This window comes from Cyphellophora europaea (genome assembly GCF_000365145.1).
Source record: "Cyphellophora europaea CBS 101466 unplaced genomic scaffold supercont1.4, whole genome shotgun sequence".
NCBI lineage: Eukaryota > Fungi > Ascomycota > Eurotiomycetes > Chaetothyriales > Cyphellophoraceae > Cyphellophora > Cyphellophora europaea.
The window spans coordinates 1,468,413-1,481,425 of NW_008481810.1; the positions used below are offsets into that span (position 1 = coordinate 1,468,413).

Below are 13,013 nucleotides of genomic sequence, written 5' to 3' on the forward strand. Positions count from 1 at the left end.
TATTTGACGACAGCGCTCGTAGCGAGGGCCTCATCAGTTCAAGATCTGCTGGCAGCCTGTTCATTGATCCGTGATCGGCGTCAGGATCCGCACACATGTCTGAGATGTGGCAGCATGTTGTTGCACGCCCAAGTCCGATGATTGATGGCGTGGGTGCTCGTATCAACATACCGGAATTCGGAAAGCCGCCAACTTGGTTGAGCTTTCAGGCTGATTGAGTTGAGTCGCCCGATTCCTATGGTAGTTATATCGGGGAAGCTACTGATCCAACATGTGACAAAACCTCCGGCGAACATGCGCCTGGAAAGCAGCCTGTACAGTAGAAGCGAACGTGAGCTCTAACATGCTAAACCCATGGTGATGAACCAGACCGAGCCTGCCAGATAATGGTCCCTCGCTCACGAATCTTACGCAAACTTGAGTCCTCCCTGAACCTCGTCCCTCTCGACGTCCCTCGAGATCTCATAAGTCAATACTGTCATATCTGCATACGTCATCATCAGCCTGTATCGTCTGCTGTTCTCGACAGCCTTGAAACCGGGCGCGGTTTTCGACTTTGCCCATGGCCGTTTCTGGGTGCTTGCACCGGACGAAGACGTCGCCGATGCAGCTGAGGTCCTTCTATGCCGCTTGGCAGCGTGTGTAACTCTTCTTTCAGCCTCACTGTCCGAGCTCTCCAGCTCTGTCAGAGACTCGGGCAGGACAAATACGCCCGGGTCGAATGAAACTTGCACCCCATCATTATTGGAATCTTTACCCCACGCGCCATCACCAGTGGCTAGCGAAGGTGTCTCCAGCCAGCGGCCTTGGATGGGCGCAGCAGCGATACCCAGAAGCCAACTATTCGGCCGCTGGCCGGCGCGCTCCTGCCGCTTAGTTGGCAAAATCCAGTCGGCGCGTAGTCCAAGTGTACCAGTCTGGCGATTCCGCGTCAGCGCATAAAGTGCACATCTCCCCAATTGACTAGCGATGATAACAACACCAAGCTCTGGTATCTGCTGCACCATATTGAGGCGTCGCATTTGGCTAACCTGCCCTCGGAAGGGCATGGGTAGCTGCTGTTGAAGAGGATCGTGGCAGAAGACATGTGGGACTCTGGCTCGATGTGCATCAAGCAAACGAACGTTGACGGTACTGCAGTGCAGAGTTGGAATGTTGGGAATCGACGTATCTTCTGGCTTCTCATGACCTCGGATGCGCCGTCTTTTCTTGGCTTTGGCCACTTCTATCGGGTCTGCTGGTGAGTCTCGAGTTCGCGCACGAGGGGAAGTAATGGACATCGGGCCAAATTCGACATCTACGCTGCTTCGCTGCGAAACATCAGAAAACGATGTTCCGCTTGCAAAGCTGTCTGAAGAAGCTGTCACATCGTCGTCAGATCCCTCGTCTAGCTGAGAACCGCCAACACGTGAGTCATGGTCAAATTCATCATCAGAGTCTTCGAGCTCGCTGTCGTAATGGTCGAGAAGGATGTCTTCAAGGTCTGCCGGGGGACCGGCACCATCTTGCTCCTGGGCTGGTTCGTTGCGCTCATCCACAACCTCTCCCGCCCGGATCGCCATTGAAGTAGTCTCGGTACCAGTAGGCAGTCCCAAAGGACCGCGAGCCGCATCTTCGTGGCTGTCACCAAATTCTTCTTCTGAGTAGTGGTCAGCGACTTCAGTGTCCTCCTCGAGATCGTCCTCGTCGTCAGAGAGCCGAGCCAGGATTGGGTGTCGTTGACTTCGACCGGGAATAGTCAGGCGGACAATGTTGGTAAGATCGTAACTCTCGCCCGCGTTTTCAGAGTATTTAGGAGCCATGTGATGGCCGCAGAACTGCTGCATTGTACGAGCTTCTCGAAAAGCGGCGGGATCTAGCGCGGCAACAATCCAACCCATGTCTCTGTCAACGTCGTCAGCGTATCCAAACATCCATGTCTGTCGACAAGTTCCCCTCCAGATCTGCCAAAGTTTTACGGAGCCGGATATATCGGTGCTCAAAAGCCAAGCGCCGTGCTCGTCGTTGCTCGTGTTGACAAACGATATACTGGGAATGTTTGATGAATGACCGTTGCTGCCACCCAAGACGATCTTATAGTTGCGGTCGCGTGAAGGAGTGTTTGTTGCCTGTGTCTCCGAGGACCAGTCTGTCCAATCATTATCGACCAGTCCAGCTTCGACGTCGACCACATGGTCTGTTTCATTCTCCTCGGGTTCCTGCTTAGTTAGCGCAAAAGCGTAAACAGTAATCTTTGCCGTCGTGTCTTCAGCATATGTCGGATAGCGCGAGGTGTTAGCAGAGACGGCAATCATACGGGCTTCTCGGTGGATGGCCAGACCCCACGCCGACTCCTCTACCCACTGCGAAAAGAATGCACGCAAGCCAACGTAGTCTGACCTAGCGTCTGTGCTGAATTTGTATGGGTCCTTCTTGATAGCGTCTTCAATCGCTTTGGTGTGATATGCAGTGACATTTCCAGAATCTGTTGACGCCAGGAGAATTTCCTCGCTGCCCAAGTCGCCAACGATGAGATGATTAATCGAATGAGGATGGCTGACATCGAGGTACCCCTCGGCATCCACGTTTGCCAGCGTTGGGACAATGTAGAGCTTCGGTGTTCTTTTCAGCTTCTGGAAAGGGAAATCTGGCTGGTAGACAGCAATGCCCGACTTGGATGCGATGAAGTAGAGATTGTATCTTTGGGAGAGCGCTGTGAGATTGCAACGCCAACTCGCAGTCGGCGGAGGTCTATACAAGCCATCTTTCACGAATCTTTCAGCACCAGTCTCGGTACTAGCCATGTCAATGTTGACAGCCTGAAAAGGCCGGGGATCATGTTCGTCCATGATAGGGCAGGAGCAGGATGCCTCTCAGTCAAGCGAGAGAGCATCTGAGACAAGTATCTGCGAAGACCTCGGGTCTGTTATCTTAACAGCAAGTCATGGAGTGTGTACCGCATGCGATAGATCGGGAGCTGGGGTCGGAGGCATTTGGCACGTTATGGCAACCAACGCAGAGGCAGGTCGCCCGGGTTGGATGAGGCGCGGTATCAAGGCCGTAGAATTTCAATATGGGCAGTCGATGCAGCCTGCGAGGCGCATATATGCAGATAGCCTGAAACGTGCGGAGGGGATGTGCTGTCGGGGATGAATGCAAGGAAGCTTGGAGCGAATGGTGGGGAGTGTGGCGTTGCGGGCTGCAGGCGGAAAACAAACCGGCCATTATAATCCGCTTCAACGCTTTGCAACTACCTCACTTGCCAACCTGGGGTCACAACCATCTGCGCGCTTTCTATTTGACGTGCCGCAGTTACTGTCTTGCACATGCGCATCGCCTGAACCGAGCTGGGTCCGGTCACTCTAGCGTGCAGGAGAAGCATTATCGATACCCCGTGATTTGAACTGGCTGTCGAGTCAAACGCTGTCTCGACTTCATCCGTCATTTGAATCTCGGATTGCTGTTCAAAGTCTTCATTTGGCTCGCTTTTCACGCTTAAAATCTACAGCATGGATTTGGTCCAGACTGTACGAAAGGAGGGGAGCCGTGGTGGCACAGGCGACTTCAAATGGAGTGATGTCCAAGCATCAACCCATCGCGAACACTATCTTGGGCACAGCATCATGGCTCCTACTGGCCGATGGGCGAAGGGAAAGGACCTGACATGGTATGCAAAGGGCGATCAAGGCAGCGACCAAGATGCTGCCGCCGTAAGTGAAGCTGATGCTCGCAAGGAGGAAATCAGAAAGATCAAGGAAGCCGAGCAAGACGCAATGGCCCGGGCCCTAGGCTTACCTGTGCCTGACCGGTCAAATCCGAACAATCAAGAGCTCGGGACTCGGAGGGAGGTGCAGCAAGTGATCAAGGAAGCTGGCGGTCGTGACCAACCTGTCAGCAAAGGCATTGGATATGAACGAGAATCTGCGGCAGGAATGGCCAACGAAACCCCAGACCCGGAGCGGATTGAGGGGAACGTTGACCAACAGGATAAAGAATTGCGGTACGCTCTCAACGAATACAAGAGACGCCACAAAAGCGATCGACGTGAAAGCAGAAGCCGAAGCCGAGACCGCCACAATGACAGAAAGCACCGTCGTCACAGAAGCAAAGACCGGGAACGGAGAAGGCGTTCGAGGTCTCGGGACAGGGAGCGCCCGAACAAAAGCAACTCAGGCCCAAAAGGTGTTCATCGAGGCCGGGACAAACGCGATAGGAGCCGTTCACCGCGTCGTCGTGATTATCGCGGAGATCGACACAGCAGCCGCCGAGACTGATGATACAAGCATATAAGTTGGAGGCAGAGGGGTTAACAACGATTCTGGGAGGCTGGGCGTAGTCCCAACACCAATAACTGCGGGCCTCTAATGCGTGACTAGGGAATTCCTCCTGTGCGATGCAGCTCGACAGCCTCGAATACATCGTAATCCTTTGCATCACCATCGGCGCTACTGCGACTTCTCGCATGGCCTGGAGCAGCACGCTCAATGTCCGCAGCCACACTAGTGTCCACAAATTCTTCGAGCTCTTCGCTGACCGTCTTGAGCTTCTCCTTCACACTGGCTACCCCCTCGACGCCGACTATATGTCGAGCTGGGGGGTTCTCATGCCCACCAATAGCGGTCACCGCGTGCACGGTTTCTGCCACGAGCTTTGCTGTATGTGCCTGGCTCAACGGCGGGTACAGGCTAACCACCTCATTTCGACTCAATAATGATGGCCCACTCTGTCGCTCAGCTTCCGAGGACGGGGAGTGCATCTCTTCGCTGGGTGACTGAGGGTGTTCAGCCCGGATTCCAGGCAATCTGTTGAGAAGGCCATCTAAAATGCCTCGAAACAGTGGAGCATTGTTGCCCTCTTCTCTCGAGTATGCCTTCATTGGTGGTGCGGAGGTGACTTTATTGGTCAGAATACCAATTTCGATACTCGCCTGGACAATGGTCAATTTGATGTTGAAGGGCGCGATTTCGTAGGCGATGCTGTCACAGAAGCCTTCAAGTGCCCAGCCAGCTGCACAATACATCCCAAGACCTGGCGTTCCCAAATGACCTGTAATGCCCGTCAAGACAATGATGTGGCCGTTGGTCTTGCTGCGCATTTCGGGGATGACACCTTTGATCATGTTCATGGGCCCAAAAAAATTGCGCTCGAACTGGTCACGGACCATAGTCAGGGTGCGTGGAGTGGCGGCCAGCTCCTCCACCGTGCCAATCACCGCTTCGCTGGTGCAGCAGAAGAGAATGTCGATTTTCTGAAACGCGGCAATTGCTTCGGCGATGGCTGCTTGACACTGTCCCACGATCCTGCGAGCCTGTTAGCACAACAAGCACCGGATTGTCAGGTTGCGAGATGCAATCACCGTATATCCAATGCCACGATTTTCAGTCGATCCTTCCAGCCATTAGAACGGCCAACTTCAGCCAGAAAGCACTTGAAGCTGTGACTTCGTGCGCCATCCATCTCAAACTCGGTAGCATTGATACCGGACACCACATAGTCGCCGTGGTCAAGCACTTGCTTTGCTAGAGCTATGCCCAGGGAAGAATCTCCACTGGTAATAAACCAGACGCGAGGTTCATTGCGAGTAGGGAAGTTTGGACCTGGTATAGTCGAGTTACCACCATTGGCCATGCTCGTGTTACAGCCTCACATCTCAGGAACTGCTGGGATCAAGTAACAAATCCAAGGAGTCGGACGAGGTACGGACAGGCTGACTTGAGCTCTGGATGGAGAAATAGTAAATGTGATGTACATCGACTTTGTTGCACCACACTGGGCAAAGCTCTCTAGGCGCCCCAGTCCCGGCTCCAGGGGTCGCATCCCCACCGGCGAGATGCCGTTGCGAATGGCGGCGCCAAGCTGTGAGTTGAGCGGAACCACCAGCCTCTGCACGTGGGGCTAGCTGCGTTATCCGGTCTCTAGTGGCATCAATTTCCTGTGCAACCGTGCAACTGTGTTCTCTCCCTCCAGCATCTTATTGCGTGGTATTTCACAAGATGCCCGAAGCAGGAGGCAGCGGCAATGCCGCCGCAGCACAGCCTGAAGAGCAGAAGGTAAGATGAAGCGCTGACTATTCGAGCTCCGATGAATTGACATGACTTACAGTCCATGTTCTCATCGCTTGCCCAAGGCATCGGTATCTTCCTCATAACTCAGTTCGCTATCTCCCAATTTGGGAGTTACTTCAGCGGCGGCAAGAATGCGTCGCAGTCATCTGGCGTTGCAACGACACCGGGTGCGCCCAACTTCAACTTCGCCGAGCGTCCCGCTATCGAAACAATCGCGAATTATAGCGCAATCCCACATAACGTCGGACCGATATGGCCGGATGAGAGTACCTTGGACATGAAGATCTACGTGGCCCCGACATCCGGCGTGTCCTCGTTCGCCACACTCAGCAAGAGCGAGCTCGTCTTGGATGAGAAGAACATCACGCTGGGCGACTATAATGACGTCCGGGAGATTTCTACTGAGATACCGATTCCGGCGCCTGTTCAGCACAATGGCACCCTTTGGGCGCATTTCTTCCTCGGCCTTTCTGGCAGTCAACTTGACCCCACCGAGGCCGATTACAGCCCGGCTAAAGCTGCCCATTTCTTGCGTCCATTGAATCACTACATCCCGAAGAAAAGGGTCCGCAAGCTAAAGAACCTCCTCGATAGCAAAGACGATGCCGAACATGAGGCCGAGGAACCCCAGGGCCTTCAGATCTCTTCCTATTACCACCCAAACTTCACCATCTCTATTATCCCAGGCACAGGCGTACAGAACTGGCAGTCGATGCACCCGGGCCTTCGACGCAACATCGTGCTCGAGCCAACAGGCGCTCGCGACTATACCGGCAAGAATGGCTGGTACTACCCGGTCGTCTTTCTGAACACCTTCTGGCAACTCCGCTCGCACATGACCGAATTGAATGACACTGTCCACTCCGTTCCGCTCAACTTACAGCTCAAAAACCTTGCCAACTGGAAATACAGCATCATGGCCACCATGGATGACGGAATGAAGCAATCGCAGATGGCCGCGGCCCAGGGCCAAGCTCTGCCTGGCGGTGGTGACGGCTCTGAACTTGAAAAGTTCAAGGAAATTCTTCTCGACACGAACATTTACCTGCTCTCCACAACATTTTTTGTCTCCATCTTGCACATGATATTCGAAGGCCTTGCCTTCAAGAACGACATCAGCCATTGGCGCCAGAAGAAAGACAACATTGGCACGTCAGTGCGCACTATTGTGGCGAACGTCTTCATGCAAGCGGTCATCTTCCTATACCTCATGGACAACAACGAGAATACTTCTTGGATGATTCTAATGGGCCAGGGCTTCGGTATCTTGATCGAGGCCTGGAAGATCACCAAGACCGTGAACGTCGTTCTGCGTCCCCCTCAACCTGGTTCGACCTTCTCCTTCTTGCCCTATGTCGTCATCTTCGAGGACAAGCACCAGCTCTCGGAGACCGAGCAGAAGACCAAAGAGTACGATGAGATCGCCTTCAACTATCTCTATATCGTCGCGGTCCCCCTCCTACTCGCCTACGCCGCCTACAGCCTCATCTACGAATCCCACAAATCCTGGTACAGTTTCGTCATCGAGACCCTCGTCGGCAGCGTCTACGCGTATGGGTTCCTCATGATGGTGCCCTCGCTCTACATCAACTACCGTCTCAAATCCGTCGCCCACATGCCCTCCAAAGCCATGACCTACAAGTTCCTCAACACCTTCATCGACGATCTCTTCGCCTTCACCATCCGCATGCCCACTCTCCATCGTCTGGCCACCCTGCGCGACGATGTCATCTTCTTCGTCTGGCTGTACCAGAAGTGGGTCTACAAGACTGACTACACCCGAGTCAACGAGTTCGGACAAGGCGGCGAGGAGGAAGAGGAGGAGCAGGAGAGCAAGAAGGCATTGGCGGGCCAGGACACGAAACAGCTCAAGTCCGCCGAGCCGGTTGAGAGCGCTAGCATTGACGCCGCAAAGGCAGATGCCGTGAACGCCAGTGGCGTGGAGAAGAAGGGTGGGAAGAAGCGGAGGTGAGGGTGAAACAGTGTGGACGAAAAGGTGACACGAGCTTTATTCGGCGGATGTGCAAAGGCTGGCTGGTGGTCATTGGCCATTTAGCTAGGACAGATGGATATACATGTGCGAACATATCAGTGTACAAAAATAACTCGCATCTAGATTGCCGTACCTTGAATGTGTGCTCAGTCTTGTGTGCTCAGTCTTCAACTGTATTTCCATTCTCGTGCCATTTTTCTCTACTTTCGGCAGTGGTCGCCCGCCCCGTGAGTCCAGCCGACCTATACTGATCTTACCGATCTCGAGTGGTCGATCTGCTCCATGAGGCAGCCAGTCTTGAGGGTAAAAAGGAGGCGGCGAACAGGAGACGGAAGAGCCGAATCGTAAGCAGCGGGGACTTGTAATGCCACGGCGGTGGAAACGTGAGAAGAAGGCAGCCCGCAACGTAGTGAGGGGCGAATAGTGATTCCCGAGCAAGAGCTCAGACACATACATGTATAGGGTCCTTGGGCGAGGTCCTCTCGGCCAAGGAAGGTGGTTGTTTTGCGTCGTCTCCGCTGACACCGTAGTCGAGACCGGTTTCTAGAGGCGTGTGTTATGAGCAAGCGTGGACGGAGGGGCGAGCCTCGAGATCGGCGTCTGAAGCCCAAGTGAGCGTTGGCATGAGACACGGTGTACTGTATGGCCACGGTTCGGCATCATCAGCCTCGCAGTCAGCCGCGAAGAGTGCTTTCACAGTGCAGTCCTCGGGGAGCATGGGCATGCATGTGGAATCCGTTCGCAGCTGCAAATGAGGTCGAAAGTCCTGATACGACGCAAGGCAAGGAAGGCTTGTAGAGCCAGGCACGGCCGAATTACCAGGTTGAAGAAGTCCCATGTCGGCAGCTGAAGTCCTGTCACGTTCGGGTTGGCAAGTGATTCCACAGCGGCTTTCGGAAGTGCACTGAAGCATTGGCGTTCTTGCTTGCGGCTTGGACATTGGGTTCCACGATCTGCCTTGCAAGAACTCAAGGGACTTCCGTGGACTCGAGGTACATGAGGCACATCCGCAGGGGGGGTCTTCGTCCGCATCGAGGCAGGCAAGAGAATCTTCTGGTTGCTTGTGCATCGCGAAGTTTGTTTCCGAGAGGCTGTGGTGATGGGGCAGGGTCATGGAGGAGATCGTCGATGGTCGTGATGATAGTCGGTGTGCGAGAAGCCTAGGCAATGAGTATGATTGATCCGCTGTACCCAGTCACTGTCAGAGCGAAGGTGAGTTTGTATCACAGCCATGATGGCTGCAGCAGGCAAACACAAGGTGGATGGCGAGGCCCTGCCGTTGCGGCGGAGCTGAAGCGTGCAAAAGCGTGCCATGAACGCTGCTGACCTGGTGGCGCAGAACATCCTTGCTGGCATAGCAGGAACGCCTTACACACTGAATTCCCAATGGAAACAGACAGACTCACTGAGCAGTGCCACCAAAGCGCCCAGGTGCAGAATCAGGGTCGAGCTGCCAGTTCCACACAGTCTGGTCTGCCGTGGCTGTGAGGGCTCCGGACAACAACGAAGGCTCAGACTCACTGCGTCCTACATCCGAACCATCGCTGCTTGCATTCTCAGTGGTGGCGGTGCAAGCTACTAGCTGACAGACCAATAATTCGGTGGGAGGAGGCGAAGCTTGGTCCTACTAAAGACTCCTGCTTGATCGGCGTACGAGGACGCTTTCACAAAGACCTTAGTGTTGTTCGCATTCTAGGCACCGCCAGCCAGGATGAGACGAAACAGTACTCAAGACTGCGCCCATTGAAAGGTGCTTAGACTTGAGCAGCATGGACGGCATAGGGATTTTGGCCTCATAGGCGCCAGTGTCGCAGGACCGAACTGTACTCAGTTGAATGCGCCACCCCTGCTGCGCTTTTGAGGCGGCTCTTCATAGTGAAGCGCCGCTAAGATAGCTTCTTAGCACCATATACACCGGGAAGTGGTCCTTTGTGCAATATATTCGTCGGAGAAATCTGCCTGGCACGATACCCCGGGCACGAGACTGACAGTGGCATGGGTGACTAACACCGGTCAGAACAGCACCTCTGTGTTGGTGGGTGTTTGACTGTATTCGACATCTTTGGGAACGGAAAGAGCGGTGTATCGCTTCGCCCAGATTCAGACAACGCGTGGACTGTTCGCGAACCATTTCATTCGGTCATCTTGCATCCCTTTGCCTGACGTGACCGCATATGATTCGGCATGGCAAAATTGTGTCTTCGCACATCAGCAGTGGTTGCGCGGAAAATGCAGTGTAGAGTACGACTTTTGCCAAAGAGACACTGTAGGTCGACGTTGACACGGAGGCTCCGTGTGGGGCAGCAGGCAACCAAAGCACCTATCTTCTCGTCACGCTCTGACTTTGACTTGATATGGTCGGACGCGCCGCGACTACTTACGGGTTTAGGGCATTGTGTAACCAAGCTCGACCTGTTAGTCAGGCATCACCGGTCAGAGCCCGACGAATGGCAGATTAGAATCGGGAGAACGTCCCGACCCCCGACAGCCGGCGCCGGAAGAGGTGAGCACATATTGTCTTATACGAGGTTTCTAGTGTCAGTCTGGAGTGATGAAGTGTACAAGTGTATAGGTGGGGAGAAAAGATCGGGGAGAGGTGAGGTTGGGCATCAGCAGCGGTCTAGACGGGAAGGCGGATCTTGGCATTTTCAGTTGCCTTATTTCGTGACCTCCGCTCGGCCCCACAAGGATGGACGCATACTAGAAGGAATGTCACGAAGCAATAAGTCGGAAATTCCCTTTAACGATCAAAGTCCTTATCATACAGGTGTGGCGCTAATATGCAAAAAAAGACCGCTCTGGCGCCTAGATCGCAGCCAGGTTCTGAGCATACAGATGATGGGGCGGGATACCACATATGCTTGGAGTCTTGATCAATCCAAGAGACTGTCACGACGATCTGTACTTGCATTCACCCGGTTGTGTCCTGATCCTTGGAGATCAAGAAAGGACAATGCATGCTTAGCTTCCACCTCAGCTGCAGAACAGCGGGTCCGTTAGCCGCAGCCTTGCTAACCGCAGCCTCTCTCACTGTTGCGCACCTCTCAACCTGTGCTGCTCGCAAGTGCCGACAGACACAAGTGATGTCTGATGCTGGCGCGAGGTATGGAGTATGGGTAATTGATGAGCGTCCGTGGTGAGATGATCGTAACTCCATCCTGGGACGCATCTGAAGATGTGTAATCCTGGGGTGAGGACAAGAGTCGATCTATGTTGCTTGTTCCCACAGCCATGAGTGCATAGACCTTATGCAGAAAAGCACCTAGAGAAGCTGTGGTGGTCTCGGGTACTGCTGTCCTCAGGAATGCTCATGGTGCTGAGCATCGTGTTGGGAAGCTTCCACAATCGTTTCGGGATACAGGCTCTGGCGGTGATCTGTAACCAGTACAAGGAATCGACGGTCACGGCTTTGATCCTCAATTTGCAAGAACATAGACGCGCGATGGCGCTATCTGCGCCGACGGCCACTGTCGGCGGCGCTGCTCCTGCGTGGCTCTGGCGGCGGAATCTTGTCATCCTTTGCCGGCTTGACATAAGTTCTCTTGCAATGTCGGCAAAGTTTGTGCGTTGTACTGCACGACGCTCCCGAGCAAGCAACGTGTAGTCCCAGGACGTTCTTCTCGCCACAATCGCAACAAACCCATATGTTTGCTTTGTGGTGCGACATACCGGTGAGTGTTATGCAATTGATTCCGTTGACAGGTATTAGCTGGATGTCGTTATGGGAGCGTTGTACTGGGTATGTCAACGACTCGCTGACCTCGTTTATATATTGGCGAAAGGAGGCACCCCGACCGCCATAGTCTTATGTTCGACGGGTCTTAAAAGGAGGCGCCAACACCTGTCGGAGCTGTCAAGCGCCTCATACAACCAGCGCCGAGTGCCGCGCACCAGGTTCGCACGCCGTAGGCACATTGCAATGAAGTGCAAGGTGGCGGTACCTTGGATACCACCACGTATTATTGGGTATACCGCTCCGCAAGTAGCCAGATCAGGTTATGGGGAGATTGGAAGAAGTTCTGAACCGTGGCCACAACGAGATTATGCAAGATGCTGTGTGACCGTCAAAAGGGACAAAGATACCATGCTCCTGGTGCTAGGGAGAGAGTTGAAGGTTTGGTAACTCGGTCAGCTCTCGGCGCTTGTAGTGTATCCAGCAGTCTGCTCCGCCTCTGAGGAATGTCGAGAGTATGTTTGAGCCATTGCGACCGATGATGCCACCGCCCGCTTGGTCGAATGCGGGACGAGCAGACAGTGGCTGAGTAGTAGGCGCCTCGCCTTTCCAGTGGCTCGAGTCCCACTCGCAGTGTAAGATCTCTGTATCGTAGAGCAGGACGAGCCAGCTGGGAAGACTAGGCTTCCCTCGCTCCTGCCAATGACTTCGTCCGGCTTCACCAGCGCAGAGATTGAAGAGCGCAGCAGTTCGCATAGCGCCCGAGGCGTCGTGGCTCAGCAGCACCGCAAACCGGGCCACATTTCTTCGGAAATCGGCCCAAGGCCAGCACAACCGACCTATGTCGCCAGTCATTCAACACTATGATTTGTAGCGTCCTGACAAAAGGCAGACAGACTACAATCTATATTTGAGAGGCTGGACCACGCCACTGCCATTTGGACGCTACCTGAGAGGCGAGGGACGTCTGCACATGGGCAAATTTGGCATGACGAAGCTCCTCCTGACAGAGCAGCGAGTACCTTGACCGCACTCAAGGTGGCGCAGTGACGAATGGATGAATCCAGTGCATCATGGCAGTTCCACATCGATGGGCAGAATCATGGTGGAAATTTTCAGAATTTCTGCTGCTCTCATTACGTGGCCAGTGATGAGCAGATGTCACATCAGCGTGTTGATGTCGTTGTCGAGGAGCGACGCATAAGCTCAGGTCTTTCCTGTTAAGGCCTAGCCCTCAGCCTAGAGGAGTAGCGCAACGTCCCCGCGAATCATGCCTGCAGCCAATCAGAAATGCATTCGCTTG

At 54.0% G+C, this 13,013-nt stretch overlaps 4 protein-coding genes across 4 annotated transcripts; 2 read left to right on the top strand and 2 right to left on the bottom strand.

The window, feature by feature from the left end:
- Window positions 1-407: 407 nt before the first annotated feature.
- On the bottom strand, window positions 408-2,828 carry HMPREF1541_04792 (uncharacterized protein; the record flags this gene model as incomplete). The annotated part of the gene is made up of 1 exon (XM_008719136.1): window positions 408-2,828. The coding sequence occupies one exon, from the start codon at window positions 2,826-2,828 to the stop codon at window positions 408-410; it is 2,421 nt and encodes an 806-aa protein (XP_008717358.1).
- A 660-nt stretch (window positions 2,829-3,488) lies between these two features.
- Window positions 3,489-4,253, top strand: HMPREF1541_04793 (uncharacterized protein; the record flags this gene model as incomplete). Its single annotated transcript, XM_008719137.1, has 1 exon — window positions 3,489-4,253. The coding sequence occupies one exon, from the start codon at window positions 3,489-3,491 to the stop codon at window positions 4,251-4,253; it is 765 nt and encodes a 254-aa protein (XP_008717359.1).
- Window positions 4,254-4,351: 98 nt separating this feature from the next.
- On the bottom strand, window positions 4,352-5,607 carry HMPREF1541_04794 (uncharacterized protein; the record flags this gene model as incomplete). The annotated part of the gene is made up of 2 exons (XM_008719138.1): window positions 4,352-5,279; window positions 5,336-5,607. The coding sequence occupies 2 exons, from the start codon at window positions 5,605-5,607 to the stop codon at window positions 4,352-4,354; spliced, it is 1,200 nt and encodes a 399-aa protein (XP_008717360.1).
- A 365-nt stretch (window positions 5,608-5,972) lies between these two features.
- On the top strand, window positions 5,973-8,016 carry HMPREF1541_04795 (uncharacterized protein; the record flags this gene model as incomplete). The annotated part of the gene is made up of 2 exons (XM_008719139.1): window positions 5,973-6,029; window positions 6,082-8,016. The coding sequence occupies 2 exons, from the start codon at window positions 5,973-5,975 to the stop codon at window positions 8,014-8,016; spliced, it is 1,992 nt and encodes a 663-aa protein (XP_008717361.1).
- Window positions 8,017-13,013: the final 4,997 nt, after the last annotated feature.